At 45.2% G+C, this 15,465-nt stretch overlaps 1 protein-coding gene across 2 annotated transcripts in view; it reads left to right on the forward strand.

Moving 5' to 3' along the window:
* Positions 1–15,465, forward strand: part of KCTD10 (potassium channel tetramerization domain containing 10) — a 34,543-nt gene that overhangs the window by 14,915 nt on the left and 4,163 nt on the right. The window contains exons 3-6 of one of the 2 annotated variants that reach the window (XM_060119702.1): positions 851–1,020; positions 3,650–3,739; positions 4,057–4,109; positions 5,401–5,596. In XM_060119702.1, the coding sequence (XP_059975685.1) occupies positions 851–1,020; positions 3,650–3,739; positions 4,057–4,109; positions 5,401–5,596 (509 nt within the window). The remainder of the gene's footprint in view (positions 1–850; positions 1,021–3,649; positions 3,740–4,056; positions 4,110–5,400; positions 5,597–15,465) is intronic. The other variant, XM_060119703.1, reaches the window with a different exon arrangement.

Raw genomic sequence — 15,465 nt, forward strand, 5'->3', positions numbered from 1 at the left:
GCCCTGCAGACCAGGGCCAAGACTGGAGACTGGAGAAGACGCTGAGAAGCAGCAGGACTCGCCTTGTCCCCACCCACAAGGCACGATTTCGCACTGTGCCTGGCTCTGGTCAGCAGCTGGGACGTGTTTCTGTATCTCATGAATGCCAGCGCCATCTCCCCGAGTTAGACTGAACTGCTTGAGGGCAGGGTCTGGCTGGTCACCATTTTATCTCTGATCGCTGTCGTTAGCCACTAAACACTTGTTTGGGGGGTTACGGATGGAATTTTCTGTGGTGGTGCTGGTGAGTGCCTGGGGGTCACCCTTGGGAGTCAGATGTCACAGCCTGCGGCAGTGAGCTGTCTGCTTCCTTAGAAATGGCTCTGTTATTTGGGAGTCTGAAAAAAAAAAGCGTTGTTGAAAAAGGGAATAGATATTTTCACACCAGAAGCCTTTCCCCTGTCAATGGGATGTGCTCATTTGGACCCATTTTATCCAGGTGTGGGGTAGGCCCTCTTGCGATATTCTTAACAAAGGGATTTTTGAGGTACTTTAGGAACATGCTTTTAGGCCCCAGGGGCCCTGGACTTCCCTGGCAGTCCGGTGGTTAAGACTCCGTGCTTCCTTTGCAGGGGCCACCGGTTCAATCCTTCCTTCGGTGTGGCCAAAAAAGTTAAAAATAAATAAATAAAATAAAGGAGCCCAAACCAGTGAGTCTGGAGTGTGCTTGTCTACAGCCAGCAGGGCCTGGTCAGCCCTTTGCTGGTAGCTGGGCAGGTGGGCCCTCAACCCTCTCTGTGGTCCTGCTCTCCCCGGAGGTGGTGGGAGCCAAGAGACACCCCAGCTCTCCTCCCCCCTCCTCCCACCGCAGGCTGGATCCTCATTGACCGGTGTGGGAAGCACTTTGGTACCATACTCAACTACCTTCGTGACGGGGCAGTCCCCTTGCCTGAGAGCCGCCGGGAGATCGAGGAGCTGCTGGCAGAAGCCAAGTATTACCTGGTCCAGGGCCTGGTGGAAGAGTGCCAGGCAGCCCTGCAAGTAGGCATCACCCTTTCTCCCCGTGTGGGCGGGGGGAGCCCCAGACTCATCTGCCTTTCTCATTGTCCCCCTCCCTCATTGAGCTGTTGTGAGAGTTAATGAGTTGGCCCCGGAGCTGCTCCCCTCTGGCCTGCGCGACCCCCGAGAGGCTTCCCTGTGATGCTGATGCCACCTGACTGCTCTCTGGCTTATTTCAGCCCCCATGGTGTTGGGTCCTCTCCCTGTGTGCATTGTAACCCTTCAGTACCGAGCCATGGGGTATAAAACCTGATCCTTTTTCTGGACTCATTGGGAGACTTATTCTCATCCCACAAGTCATTGTTGAGAGCCCAGCGTAATCTCTACAGACAGACACCCCTCACTCCTCAGCTGGAGCTGGGACAGGACCACTGGGGTCAAGTCTAGGGACAGTAAAATCCCTACAAAACCAGAACACTTCTAGATGTGGCCAGCAGCCATTTATTTCAAGGCAAGTTAAAACATGGCAGAGAATCAGAAGAACCCCTTTGCGTTGTCCTAGGAATTGGATCTGTAAACGTGAGGCTCTTGGGTGGCTCTCCACTGGGGCAGTACCCACAATGCCAGTCTGCCTGAGGAACTGTTATTTGCCTGAGGAGCTGTTATTTGCACACACCACCCCTGCCGCTACTGCGAGTCTGTGAACTCCCTGTAAATTTAACTGAATGTTGTAGCTTTTACTTTGTTATTTTTTATTTCATTTGTATGTTTATTAAAGTAATGCATGTAAAGCGTTTACCAAGCCAAGTTAGTATTGTAAGCTAGGTTGATGTCAAAAATCTACCATATGCCTTCCACCCACTCCCACCCCTGCAGCAGCCTCTTTTAATTCTTGCAGCAGTTCTTTCTTTACTCACCTGTTTCTTATACTATTTATTGAGTTTTCAGTTTACCACATTATCTACTGGCGTTTCTGTAGAAAATTAAAATTTAGCTCATACACCACCCCCAGCCACTACCAAACTTGCATGCACATATTCCTTCTCCCAGTATAGTTTATCACAGTTTTGATTAAATCCGTACTCAGAGTTTACGTTGAGTCGTGTAAATATTGTTAACAGTTGAGCCACAGAGTATGCAGTGATTATTTCCTTTCTCGTGTAACTTTTCAGTTTGCCAGAATTAGTGATTGCTTCATTGTCTTTCGTTTGCTTGGTTTTCTAAGCACACATCCCTAATTCAGCCCTAAATTCTCAGAAACTTCAGTCTCCTTTTGGTATGTTCAGACACATCAGGGAATCTGTTTCATCTTTGTCTTAGAGACATGCCCTCTGGGTTCCTTTTTGTGGTTTCTGTTAGTCTGAGATTAAACCTCCGGGACTGACCTCCTAGTTTCTGTCGCCCTTATCCTTCTGTTTTCTCAGAGGGTTTTTTCAGTTTTATCTTTTCAACGCTTCTATTGAATTTTTCATTTCTGCTATCGTATTTCTAACTCCCGAGAGCCTTTTCTTGTTCTCCGAGTGCTCTTTTTTATATAGCACGCTGATCTTGTTTCATGGGATGCGATATCTGCTCTCATCTGTCTGATGATACTATTTGAAGTTTTCTTTCTGCTGCCTTCATTGTGTGACTCCTTCTCTTACTTTTTCTCTTTGTTTTGGTTTCAGTCTCATATTTGAGAGGCTTTCCGGGTATAATCTGATGGTCCTTGGTCTGTTGAAACTCAAGAGTAAAGGGTCTGAAACACTGTATGTATTGTTGTCCAGTGGGCTTCAGCGGCAGATGATAAGGCTGGCGTTTTCAGTGGGAACTCTCAATGTCAGAATCTGTAGCCTTTTTTTTTTTGGACAGGTGGTTCCCTGTAGAGGAATCCTCCACTCTCTTGCCTGGTAGGTATAAGCCTGACTGGCTGCCTTCTGAGATCTGAGTAGGAGAAGGGGCTGGGGTGGGGGTAGGGCTCACCATTTAGCGCGTAGATCGTTCACTGAATCTCCCCTTTTTGGAATAGCAACTCAGCCCTGTCCTCTCCTGTGCAAACTGCTCCAGGAAAGTGGGCTTTTCTCCTGCCCAGCTGGGGTAGGGGATCCATCTGGAGGGCTCACCAGTGCTTCTGCCGACTAGCACGCGACCCTCTGCTCTTGCCCTGAGCCCACCAGCCTTCAAAGCTGTGGATTCTTTCCCATCCGGCAACTTAGGTTTCAGCGTTCTCCTCCTCAGTTATCACTCACTTGAGACCTGCTTTCCAGACTTGAATTTTTGACATCTTTTGTCTGCTGACCCCACTTTTCCCATTCTTTCTCTCCTCATGGGCTTATAATTCCTCTGCAGTCATTGCAGTGGGGTTTTAGGAGCTTTGATGCAATCATATTTCATCTGCCATGTTCAGGGTTTATTTCTGAGTGGCTTCCTGGGCTGTGAAATGTGTCATTGTTGTTAGTATTTATATGCCAAGCGCCCTGGCATATAACAGTCCTGGCCGAAGAGCGGGTTCACTGGAGAACTCCACCCCTGGTCGTCCCCCATCCTACTTCACTGGTGCTGAGAATCCTCCTCTCTTCCCAGCCATGGCTGCCCCGTCTCCCCTCGCCAGAGTCCGTCTTTGCCCGGCAGGCCAGCTTAAACAGTCCAGTGCTGGGCAGGCCTCCCAGGCTGAAAGCATGTTTTGTTCCAGCAGAACAAAGATACTTATGAGCCTTTCTGCAAAGTTCCTGTCATCACCTCATCCAAGGAAGAACAGAAACTTATAGCGACTTCAAATAAGGTATGGTGGAGGCAACCTTGTGGCATTTCTTTTGCTACCAAAAGTGCTGGAGGCTAGTAAGTTTTGGAATAAAAATGTGCGCAATTGCCTTGGCAAGGCCTGAGAAGGGGTCAGGCATGGGGGCGCACAGCTCAGCTTGTGTCTCTCCTGGTGCTGGCTCGCGCAGTCTCCCTCTCCAGCCCCACCTCAGCCAGCAGGCTACGCTTACCTGCCTCTTCAGGCGGATGGCAGGGCTCCAGCACTGTGGGAAGCCGGTGGTCCTTCGCACCTGCACTCCAAGTGACTCTCTTCTTCCTTTTTTTTAAAACAACCCACAGCCAGCCGTGAAGTTGCTCTACAACAGAAGTAACAACAAATACTCGTATACCAGGTAAGGTGTTGGCCAGAAAAGACATCTGCACTCACACCAGCCAGGCCCAGCTCCCCTCGTTCCCCTCAGATGAGGGTGGCCTTTTTGCACCTCGAGAATGCCCAGATGGATTGATAGATATGAAATCTAATTCACACATACCATAAAATTCACCGTGTAAAAATACACAATTCAGTGTTTTTTAGTATATTCAGAGTTGTGCAACCATCACCACTTACCTAATTCTAGACCATTTTCATCACCTCAGAAGGAAACTTGTACCTGTTAGCAGTCGCTCCCCATGTCCCCCCCACCCTCTTATCTCCCCCAGCCCTAGGCAACCACTATTTTGCTTTCTGTTTCTATGGATTTGCCTACACTGGACATTACATATATGTAGAACCTTATAATATGTTGCTTTTTGTGTCTGGCTTCTTTCACTTAGCATAACGTTTTCAACGTTCATCCATGTTGTAGCACGCATCAGTACTTCATTCATTTTATGGCTGAAAAATATTCCATTGTTCAGACAGACTACATTTTGTTTGTCCATTCATCAGTTGATGGACAGTTAGGGTTGTTGCCACCTTCTGGCCTTTAGGAATAATGCTGCTGTGGACATGCATGTACACATACATGTTTTCATTTCTCTTGGGTGGATACCTAGGAGTGCAATTGCTGGGTCATATGGTAACTCTACGTTTAATCACTTGAGGACCTGCCGAACTGTTTTCCAAAGTGACTACGCCATTTTATGTTCCCACTAGCAATATATACAGGTTTCTAGAATGCCTTTTGGCTCTTGGGAACATGTGGCTCTAAATCAGGAACTTAAGGGTTGTAGGGGTATTCGATGAAGTTACTCAAGACTCATAAACGGACCCAGGATCAAAAGTCTCCCTCGGGCAGGTCACTCAGCCTCTCATGTGGCTCCGTGGGGCTCTCCTCCATGTCCCCCACCTGATGCCTCTGCCTGCAGACCCCGTGGTTTCAGCATTTCATTCCTGGCTGTCGCACAGCAGGGCGTCTGCCCTAGCACGCTGGTGAGGAGTGCAGACTTAGAGGCCAGAGCTGTCTTTTTGAGGCTCAGCTCTGCCATTTATTAGTTTTTGGCCTCAGGCAGTGCCCTAATTTCTCTGACCCTTGCTTTCCTTTGAGCTTTGGGGACGGTAGTGCCTTCTTCACGGGATTCCTGTGAGGTTGAAAAGGGATGGTGGAGATGATGGGCCCGGTGTGTGGAAACACTCCCCCACTAGTGGTGGCTGTTAACACCAGCTTGTAACCAACCACCTTATCAAATGCTCTTTTGCAGCAATTCTGACGACAATATGTTGAAGAACATCGAACTGTTTGATAAGCTGTCCCTGCGCTTTAATGGAAGGGTCCTGTTCATAAAGGATGTCATTGGGGACGAAATCTGCTGCTGGTCCTTCTACGGCCAGGGCCGCAAGATCGCTGAAGTCTGCTGTACCTCTATCGTCTACGCCACCGAGAAGAAACAGACCAAGGTAAGGGCCTCCAGAGGACGGTTCTGAGTGGCTAGTCTGAAATCTGTATTTGAAAAACTTCCCTTTCTCCTTGAGCAAAATACACTTCAAGAGGGAAAGCCTCTAAAAATGCTTTCCTTGGCTCATGACTGCTCATTGTTCAAATATTCATTCTCTTTTGGGCCCTGGAAAGATCCAAATGTAGGCTTGGAAAAACAGAATGGCGTTTCCTCTCTGACACCCAGTAAGTATAGACAGTCATACTGCTCCTGGGTTCCTTTTCCGTAAAGGTTGATTCAGACGGGTCCTTGCACCCGTGTGTACCCCGCTGCCTGCCTTTTCTCCTCTGCCATCAACGATCTGACCCCACCTGTACCAGCTCCTTGCCGTCTTCCGCTCGACGCTGTTTCCCACCACACTGGCCCCATCCGTCTCACTCATCAGGAGCAGTGCTACCTTCAAGGTCTTGACCTTGGCCTTCTAGTTGTGAGCTACTACTTCCTTGTCATCTGTCCTCCTCTTACCCACCGACTTGGGCAGCCCTCCACCCTCACGGGGCCCTCTCAGCACTCCTCGTGAACCTGGGTGGCTTCGTCCCAGCACATGACTGCCTGACTGATCTGGACTCTGGACCCATTTTTATGTCATCCTCTGCAAACCAGTGGACCTGACCTCTCCCTTGGCTTCTGTCCCTGTGCTGTTTTCCAAAGCTAGATCATGCTGAAGAGTGTGGTTAGAGATCTGGTCCACTGTTAATGGATATTTACTCCCTTTAGGTTTCTGCTTGCCTACCCTCCTCCTTAGGCTATGTGACTGGGTTTTTTGGGTTTTTTTTGTTTTCCTCCCTTCTTTTTTTTTTCTTTTTATTGAAGTATAGTTGATTTATAATGTGTTAATTGCTGTACAGCAGAGTGACTCACTTATACATATATACATTCTTTTTCACATTCTTTTCCATTATGGTTTATCACAGGATATTGAATATAGTTCCCTGTGCTATACAGCAGGACCTTGTTGTTTATCCGTCCTATATATACTAGTTTGCATCTGCTAATCCCAAACTCCCAATCCATCCCTCTCCCATTCTATTCTCTGTGTCTATGATTCTGTTTCATAGATAGGTTCATTCGTGTCATAATTTAGATTCCACATATAAGTGATATCATATGGTATTTGTCTTTCTGACCTACTTTACTTAGTATGATAATCTCTAGTTGCATACATGTTGCTGCAAATGGCATCATTTCTTTATTTTTTATGGCTGAATAGTAGTCTATTGTATATATGTACCACATCTTCTTTATCCATTCATCTGTTGATGGACATTTAGGTTGTTTCCACGTCATGGCTATTGTGAATAGTGCTGCTATGAACATAGGAGTGCATGTATCTTTTTTTGAACTATAGTTTTGTCTGGGTATATGCCCAGGGATTGCAGGATCATATGGTAATTCTGTTTTTAGTTTTCTGAGGAAATTCTCTACACTATTTTCCACAGTGGCTGCACCAACTTACATTCCTACCAACAGTGTAGGAGGGTTCCCTTTTCTCCACACCCTCTCCAGCATTTGTTATTTGTAGACCTTTTTCTTTTTTGTGAAGGTATTTTATTTAATTTTTTTGTGTTTAATTTTTAAAGTTTTATTTTATATTGGAGTATAGTTGATTAACGATGTTGTGTAGACTTTTTAATGATGGCCATCCTGACTGGTGTGAGAATGTAGTTCATTGTAGTTTTGATTTGCATTTCTCTAATATTTAGTGATGTTGAGTATCTTTTCATATGCCTATTGGCCATCAGTATTTCTTCTTTGGAGAAATGTCTCTTTAGGTTTTCTGCCCATTTTGCGATTGGTATGTTTGTTCTTTTGTTGTTGAGTTGTATGAGCTGTTTGTATATTTTGGAAATTAAGCCCTTGTTGGTCGCATTATTTGCAAATATTTTCTCCCATGCTGTAGATTGTCTTTTCGTTTTGTTTATGGTTTCCTTTACTGTGCAAAAGCTTGTAAGTTTGATTAGGTCCCATTTGTTTATTTTTGTTTTTATTTCTATTGCCTTGGGAGACTGACCTAAGAAAACACTGGTATGGTTTATGTCAGAGAATGTTTTGCCTATGATCTTTTCTAGGAGGTTTATGGTGTCATATCTTACATTTAAGTCTTTAAGCCACTTTGAATTTATTTTTTTGTGTGGTGAGAGGGTGTGTTCTAACTTCATTGATTAACATGTGGCTGTCCAATTTTCCCAACACTGCTTGCTGAAGAGACTTCTTTCCATTGTATATTCTTTCCTCCTTTGTTGAAGATCAATTGACTGTAGGTGTGTGGGTTTATTTCTGGGCTCTCTGTACTGTTCCATTGATCCATATGTCTGTTTCTGTGCCAGTACCACACTGTTTTGATTACTGTAGCTTCGTAGTATTATCTGAAGTCTGAGATGGTTATGCCCCCTGCTTTGTTCTTTTTCTTCAGGATTGCTTTGACAATTCTGGGTCTTTTATGGTTCCATGTGAATTTTAGGACTATTTGCTCTAGTTGTGTGAAAAATGTCATGGGTGATTTGATAGGGATCATGTTAAATCTGTAGATTGCTTTAGGTAATATGGCCATTTTAACAATATTAATTCTTCCAACCCAGGAGCATTGGGATATCTTTCCATTTCTTTGAATCATCTTCAGTTTCCTTTATTAACATTTTATAGTTCTCAGCATATAAGTCTTTCACCTCCTTGGTGAGGTTTATTCCTAAGTATTTTATTTGGGGGGTTGTGATTTTAAATGGTATTGATTTTTTTACATTCCCTTTCTGATACTTCATTGTTGGTGTGAAGAAATGCAACCAATTTCTGTATGTTAATCTTGTGTCCTGCTACCTTGCTGAAATTCATTTACCAGTTCTAGTAGTTTTAGTGTGGAGTCCTTAGGGTTTTTCTGTATATAGTATTATATCATCTAAATATAATGACAGTTTTACCTCTTCCCTTCCAATGTGGATACCTTTTATTTTTTTTTCTTATCTGATTACTGTGGCTAGGACTTCCAATACTATGTTGAATAGAAATGGTGACAGCGGGCATCCTTGTCTTGTTCTAGATTTGAGGGAAGGCTTTCAGCTTTTCACCATTGAGTATTGGCTGTGGATTTGTCATAAATAGCTTTTACTATTTAGAGATATGTCCCCTCTATACCCACTTTGGTAAGAGTTTTTATCATGAATGGATGTTGCATTTTTGTTAAGTGCCTTTTCTGCATCTATGGAGATGATCATGTGGTTTTTGTCTTTTCTTTTGTTTATGTGGTGTATCACGTTGATTTGCATATGTTGAACCATCCTTATGAATTTGGGATGAATCCCACTTGGTTTTGATGTATGATCTTTTTTATGTGTTGTTGGATTTGGTTTGCTAATATTTTGTTGAGAATTTTTGCACCTATACCATCAAAGATATTGGCCTGTAATTTTCTTCTTTGGTGATGTCTTTGTCTGGTTTTGGTATCAGAGTGATGGGTGGCTTCATCGAATGTCCTTGGGAATGTTCCCTCCTCTTCAATTTTTTTTTTTTTTTTTTTTTTTTGCGGTACGCAGGTCTTTCACTGTTGTGGCTTCTCCCATTGTGGAGCACAGGCTCTGGACGCGCAGGCTCAGCGTCCATGGCTCACGGGCCCAGCCGCTCTGTGGCATGTGGGATCTTCCCAGACCGGGGCTTGAACGCGTGTCCCCTGCATCAACAGGCGGACTCTCAACCACTGCGCCACCAGGGAAGCCCCCTCCTCTTCAATTTTTTGGAAGAGTTTGAGAAGGATAGGTATAAGTTCTTGTTTGTATGTTTGGTAGAATTTGCCTGTGAAACTGTCTGGTTCTGGACTGTTGTTTGTAGGGAGTTTTTAAATTATAGATTCTATTTCAGTTCTATTGATTGGTCTGTTCAAATTATGTATTTCTTCTTGATTCAATTTTGGTGGGCTGTATGTTTATAGAAACTTGTCCATTTCTTCTAGGTTGTTGAATTTGTTGGCATATAAATGTTCTTAGTATTCCCTTACGGTTTTTTGTATTCCTGTGGTATCAGTTGTTATGTCTCCTTTTTCATTTCTAATTTGTTTGAGTTCTCTCTCTTTTCTTCTTCGTGAGCTTGGCCGGAGGTTTATCAATCTTGTTTATCCTTTCAAAGAACCAGCTCTTGGTTTTATTAATTTTTTTTATGTTGTTTTTTAAATCTCTATTTATTTCCCCTCTGATCTTTATTATTTCCTTCCTTCTGGTGACTAGATTTTGTTTTTTCTTCTTTTTCTAATTCTTTTAAGTGGTAGGTTAGGTTGTTTATTTGAGATTTTTCTTGTTTTTTTTGAGGAAGGCCTGTATCTATGAAGTCCCCTATAAAAACTGCTTTTGCTGCATCCCATAGATTTTGTATGGTTGTGTTTTCATTGTCACTTGTCTCAAGGTATTTTTTAATTTCCTCTTTGATTTCATCATTGACCCATTGGTCTTTTAGTAGCATGTTGTTTAGTCTCCGTGTAATTTTTTTTTCTCATTTCTTTTTCTGTGGCTAATTTCTAGTTTCATGCTGTTGTGTCAGAAAAGATGCTTGAGATAATTTCTGTACTCCTAAATTTGTTGAGGCTCGTTTTTTTTTTTTTTTTTTTTTTTTTTTGCGGTATGCGGGCCTCCCACTGTTGTGGCCTCCCCCGTTGCGGAGCACAGGCTCCGGACGCGCAGGCTCCGGACGCGCAGGCTCAGCGGCCATGGCTCACGGGCCCAGCCGCTCCGCGGCACATGGGATCCTCCCAGACCGGGGCACGAACCCGTATCCCCTGCATCAGCAGGCGGACTCTCAACCACTTGCGCCACCAGGGAGGCCCGAGGCTCGTTTTGTGCACTAATATGTGGGTCAATCCTAGAGAATGTTCCATGTGCACTTGAAAAGAATGTGTATTCTGGTTTTTTTGGAGGTAATGTCATGAAAATATCAATTAAGTCTAACTGTTCTATTGTATCATTTAGTATTTCTGTTGCCTTATTGAGTCTGTGTCTGGAAGATGTGTCCATTGATTTGAGTGGGGTGGTAAAGTCTCCCACTGTTGGCTTGGCCAAAAAGTTCGTTCAGGTTTTCCTGAAAGATGTTACAGACAAACCCGAACGAACTTTTCGGCCAACCCAATATTGTATTCCTGTCAATTTTCTCCCTTTATGTCTATTAGTATTTGTTTTATGTATTTGGGTGCTCTTATATTAGGTGCATATTTGTTGATGAGTATAAAATCCTTTTCTTGTATTGATCCTTTTATAATTATATAGTGTCCTTCTTTATCTTTCTTTATGGGCTTTGGTTTAAAGTCTGTTTTTGTTTGTTTTTTTTGTTTTTTTTTTTTTTTTTTTTTTTTTTTGCAGTATGCGGGCCTCTCACTGTTGTGGCCTCCCCCGTTGCGGAGCGCAGGCTCCGGACGCGCAGGCTCCGGACGCGCAGGCTCAGCGGCCATGGCTCACGGGCCCAGCCGCTCCGCGGCATATGGGATCCTCCCAGACCGGGGCACGAACCCGTATCCCCTGCATCGGCAGGCGGACTCTCAACCACTTGCGCCACCAGGGAGGCCCCTGTTTTTGTTTTTTTTTTGTGGTACCTGGGCCTCTCGCTGTTGTGGCCTCTCCCGTTGCGGAGTACAGGCTCCAGACGTGCAGGCTCAGCGGCCACGGCTCACGGGCCCAGCTGCTCTGCGGCATGTGGGATCTTCCTGGACCAGGGCACGAACCCATGCCCCCTGCATTGGCAGGCATACTCTCAACCACTGCGCCACCAGGGAAGCCCTGTTTTGTCTGATATTAGTATTGCAACCCCCACTTTCTTGTCACTTCCATTTGCATGAAATATCTTTTTCCATCTCTTCACTGTCAGTCTGTGTGTGTCCTTTGCCCTGAAGTGGGTCTCTTGTAGGCAGCGTATTGTAGGCTCTTGTTTTTTTTTTTTTTTTTTTTTTTTGCTGTACGCGACCTCTCACTGTTGTGGCCTCTCCTGTTGTGGAGCACAGGCTCCGGATGCGCAGGCTCAGCGGCCATGGCTCACGGGCCTAGCTGCTCCGCAGCATGTGGGATCTTCCCAGACCGGGGCACGAACCCGTGTCCCCTGCATCGGCAGGTGGACTCTCAACCACTGCGCCACCAGGGAAGCCCTGGCTCTTGTTTTTTTAATCCAATCTGCCGCTCTGTGTCTTTTGACTGGAGCATTTAGTCCATTGACATTTAGGGTAATTATTGATAGATATGTATTTATTGCCATTTTAAACCTTGTTTTCCTGTTGTTTTATATTCTTTGTCCCTTTTTCTTTTGGTTTTTCGTTTTGTGGCTTGATGATATTCTTTTGCATTATACTTATGTTCTTTTCGGTTTTTGTGAATCTATTGTATGTTTTTGATTTGTGGTCACCCTGTTTTTCAAGTATGTTAAGCCCTTCCTACATATATTTGCCTTAGACTGGTGGTCATATAGGCTGAAACACATTCTAGGGGGAAAAAATCTACATTTTCTTACTCTCCTCCCCAGCATTTTATGATTTTGATGTCCTCTTTGACATCTTCACGTTCATCCTTTTGCTGTTCATTGTGGTTATCATCACTTTCGTAGAAAATATTTTGATTTTTTTTTTTTTTAATCTGTGTAGTGGCTTTTTTTTTTTTTTTTTGGCTGTGTTGAGTCTTTGTTGCTGCTCACGGGCTTTCTCTAGTTGTGGCAAATGGGGGTTACTCTTTGTTGTGGTGTGAGGGCTTCTCATTGCGGTGGCTTCTCTTGTTGTGGAGCATGGACTCTAGGCGTGGGGGCATCAGTAGTTGTGGCACGTGGGCTCAGTAGTTGTGGCTCGCAAGCTCTAGAGCACAGACTCAGTATTTGTGGCTCATGGGCTTAGTTCTCTGCAGCATGTGGGATCTTCCCGGGCCAGGGCTCGAACCCATGTCCCCTGCATTGGCAGGCAGATTCTCAACCACTGTGCCACCGGAGAAGCCCTGTACTGGCTTTTTTAAGTGATTTATTTTCCAATTGTGATTTTCTCTTTCCTATAGATTGTTACTTCTTTTCTATTTAGAGAAGACCTTTCAATATTTCCTTTAGGATAGGTTTAATATTGCTATGTTCTTTTATTTTTTCTTGTCTGAGAAATTCTTTCTCTCTCCTTCTATTCTAAGTGATAGTCTTACTGGGTAGAGTATCTTAGGTTGCAGATTTTTTCCTTTTAGGACTTTGAATATATCTTGCCACTCCCTTCTGGCCTGCAACATTTCTGTAGAGAAATCAGCTGATAGTCTTATGGGGGGGTTCCCTTCTAATTAACTTTGTTTTCCTCTTGCTGCCTTCAGAATCCTCTCTTTAACTTTTGCCATTTTTATTATAATACGTCTTGGTGTAGGTCTTTTGGGGTTTATCTTGTTTGGGACTCTTGAGCTTCCTGTACCTGGGTATGTGTCTTTCTTTAGGTTTGGGAAGTTTTCAGCCATCATTTCTTCAAATACATTTTCGATTCCCTTTACTCTTTCTTTCCCTTCTGGAGTCCCTATTCTGCATAGGTTGGCACACTTTATATTATCCCATGGGTCTCTTAGATTGCTTTTGGTTTTTTTCATTTGTCTTTCTATCTGCTGTCCTGATTGGGTGATTTCCATTATTTTATCTTCCAGATCACCTATTCATTTGCATTATTTATTCTGCTATTCATTGCCTTTAGCTCAGCTTTTGTCTCTGCAAATGAGTTTTCTAATTTTTTTTGGTTCCTCTTTATAGTTTCTACTTCCTTTTTACAGTACTCTGCGTTTCTTTCAATAGGCTTTCTTAATTCCTTCGGTATTTTCATAATCTTCTTTTTGAAATCAGTGCCTGTTAGACTGAAGGGGTCTGTTTCACTCTTTGTTCCTTCAGGGGTCCTTTATCTGGGAGTAGTTCTTCTGCTTCTTCATTTTACATATTTCTCTGTGAGTTTAGGAGAAACAATTGTCTACTGTGGTCTTGGAGGGCTATTTATATGTGGGGTCGTCCCTGTGTAGCTTTTGTGAGTTTAATATATTTGGCGTGAGGGCAGTTTTTTGGGGTTTTTTTTGCGGTAGGCGGACCTCTCACTGTTGTGGCCTCTCCCGTTGTGGGGCACAGACTCCCGACGCACAGGCTCAGCGGCCATGGCTTACGGGCCCAGCTGCTCTGCGGCATGTGGGATCTTCCCGGACCAGGGCACGAACCCGTGTCCCCTGCATCGGCAGGTGGACTCTCAACCACTGCGCCACCAGGGAAGCCCTAGGGCAGTTTTTAGTATGGATGCCCGTGGCCTTTTTCTTCAGCATGTGCTGGTCGTTATCCCCTTGATGGGGGTGTGCAGATGCAGTGGCTGATGCCCAGTCCTGGGTTCTTGGTGGCGGTGGGCAGCTCAGGCACACCCCCAGAGCACACGATGGGCGTGATGGCATCTCACAGCCACTCCTGGAGTTTGGGCGGGCAGCGGTGGGGGCCCTGCAACCCTTCCTGGGGTCCAGGAGGGAGGTGGTGGTAGCCTGAAACCACTCCTGGTGTCGGGGGTTGGGGGGTGCTGCGACTGCTCCTGGAGCCCATGCAGGTAGTATCCTGCCCTCTGCAAGCACACGCACAGAGAAAAAGGCTACAATGCAGATCCCACCCCTCCCCTCATGCACCCCCCAAACAATGGCGACTGGCCCCTAAGATGGCCCAGGCTTCCCCTGCATACACCCCCAGCTGTGGTCACACTGGATTCCAGCCCCCCTGGTCCGTCTGCACAACATGCCAACCCCAGTCCTCTCCCCAGTTCTGATCTCTGAAGCCCGAGTTCCAGCACTGGCAGACTCGTGTGTCAGGCTGGGGAGTGCAGGGCGGCAGCCCTGACTGACTGACTGTGCAGCCCTCCGTCTGCTTTGGCTGACGCCAACCAGCTGCTGTTTTCTCCTCTGAGGCTCAAGCTCTCCTTCTGTCCCAGCCCATCTCCCCACCGGTGAGGGGGCTTCCCAGGGTGCAGGAACCTTTCCTCTTTTTCACAGCTCCTTCCCAGTGACACGGGTCCTGTCCCATTCCTTTCTCACTTTCTTTTCTTTTTCTTTTCCTTTTTCTTTTTTCTTTCTTCCTACCCAGTTTCGTGGAGATTTTCTTGCCCTTTCAGCAGTCTGAGGTCTTCTGCCAGTGTTCAGTAGATATTCTGTGAGAATCATTCCACATGTAGATATATTTTTGCTGTATTTGTGGGAGAAGGTAAGGTTCATGTCCTACTATTCTACCATCTTGATTGTGTTTTTTTTTTTTTTTTAATCATCCCATACACTGTGTCATTTCCTTTTCAGCCTATCTGGGGAAATCTGATGGCCAGGGACACATGCAGCAGGTCATGCCTCTAGTCACCTTCATACAGATCTGTAGGTCACCTGCGCAGGTTATTGTCCTCACTGCAGTCCAGGGAGCCGGCAGCTCTGTGTGATGCTAGAGCAGCCTCAAAGGCAAAATGCAAACGAGAGAAAATCAGACCACAAGCTAGAAACCAGAGTTAAAATCTTTTTTTAACTTCTTTTTTCTTTTTTTAAAAGGGTACGTGTTTTTTTTTGTTTGTTTATTTTTGGCTGCATTGAGTCTTTGTTGCTGCGTTCAGGCTTCCTTTAGTCGCAGCAAGCAGGGGCTGCTCTTCGTTGCGGTGCACGGGCTTCTCATTGCGGTGGCTTCTCTTGTTGCGGAGCACAGGCTCTAGGCACGCGGGCTTCAGTAGTTGTGGCATGCGGGCTCAGTAGTTGTGGCTCGTGGGCTTAGTTGCTCCACGGCATGTGGGATCTTCCCGGATCAGGGATTGAACCTCTGTCCCCTACATTGGCAGGTGGATTCTCAACCACTGTGCCACCAGGGAAGCCTTTTTTTTTTTTT

The sequence above is a fragment of the Mesoplodon densirostris genome, chromosome 15 (genome assembly GCF_025265405.1).
Source record: "Mesoplodon densirostris isolate mMesDen1 chromosome 15, mMesDen1 primary haplotype, whole genome shotgun sequence".
NCBI lineage: Eukaryota > Metazoa > Chordata > Mammalia > Artiodactyla > Ziphiidae > Mesoplodon > Mesoplodon densirostris.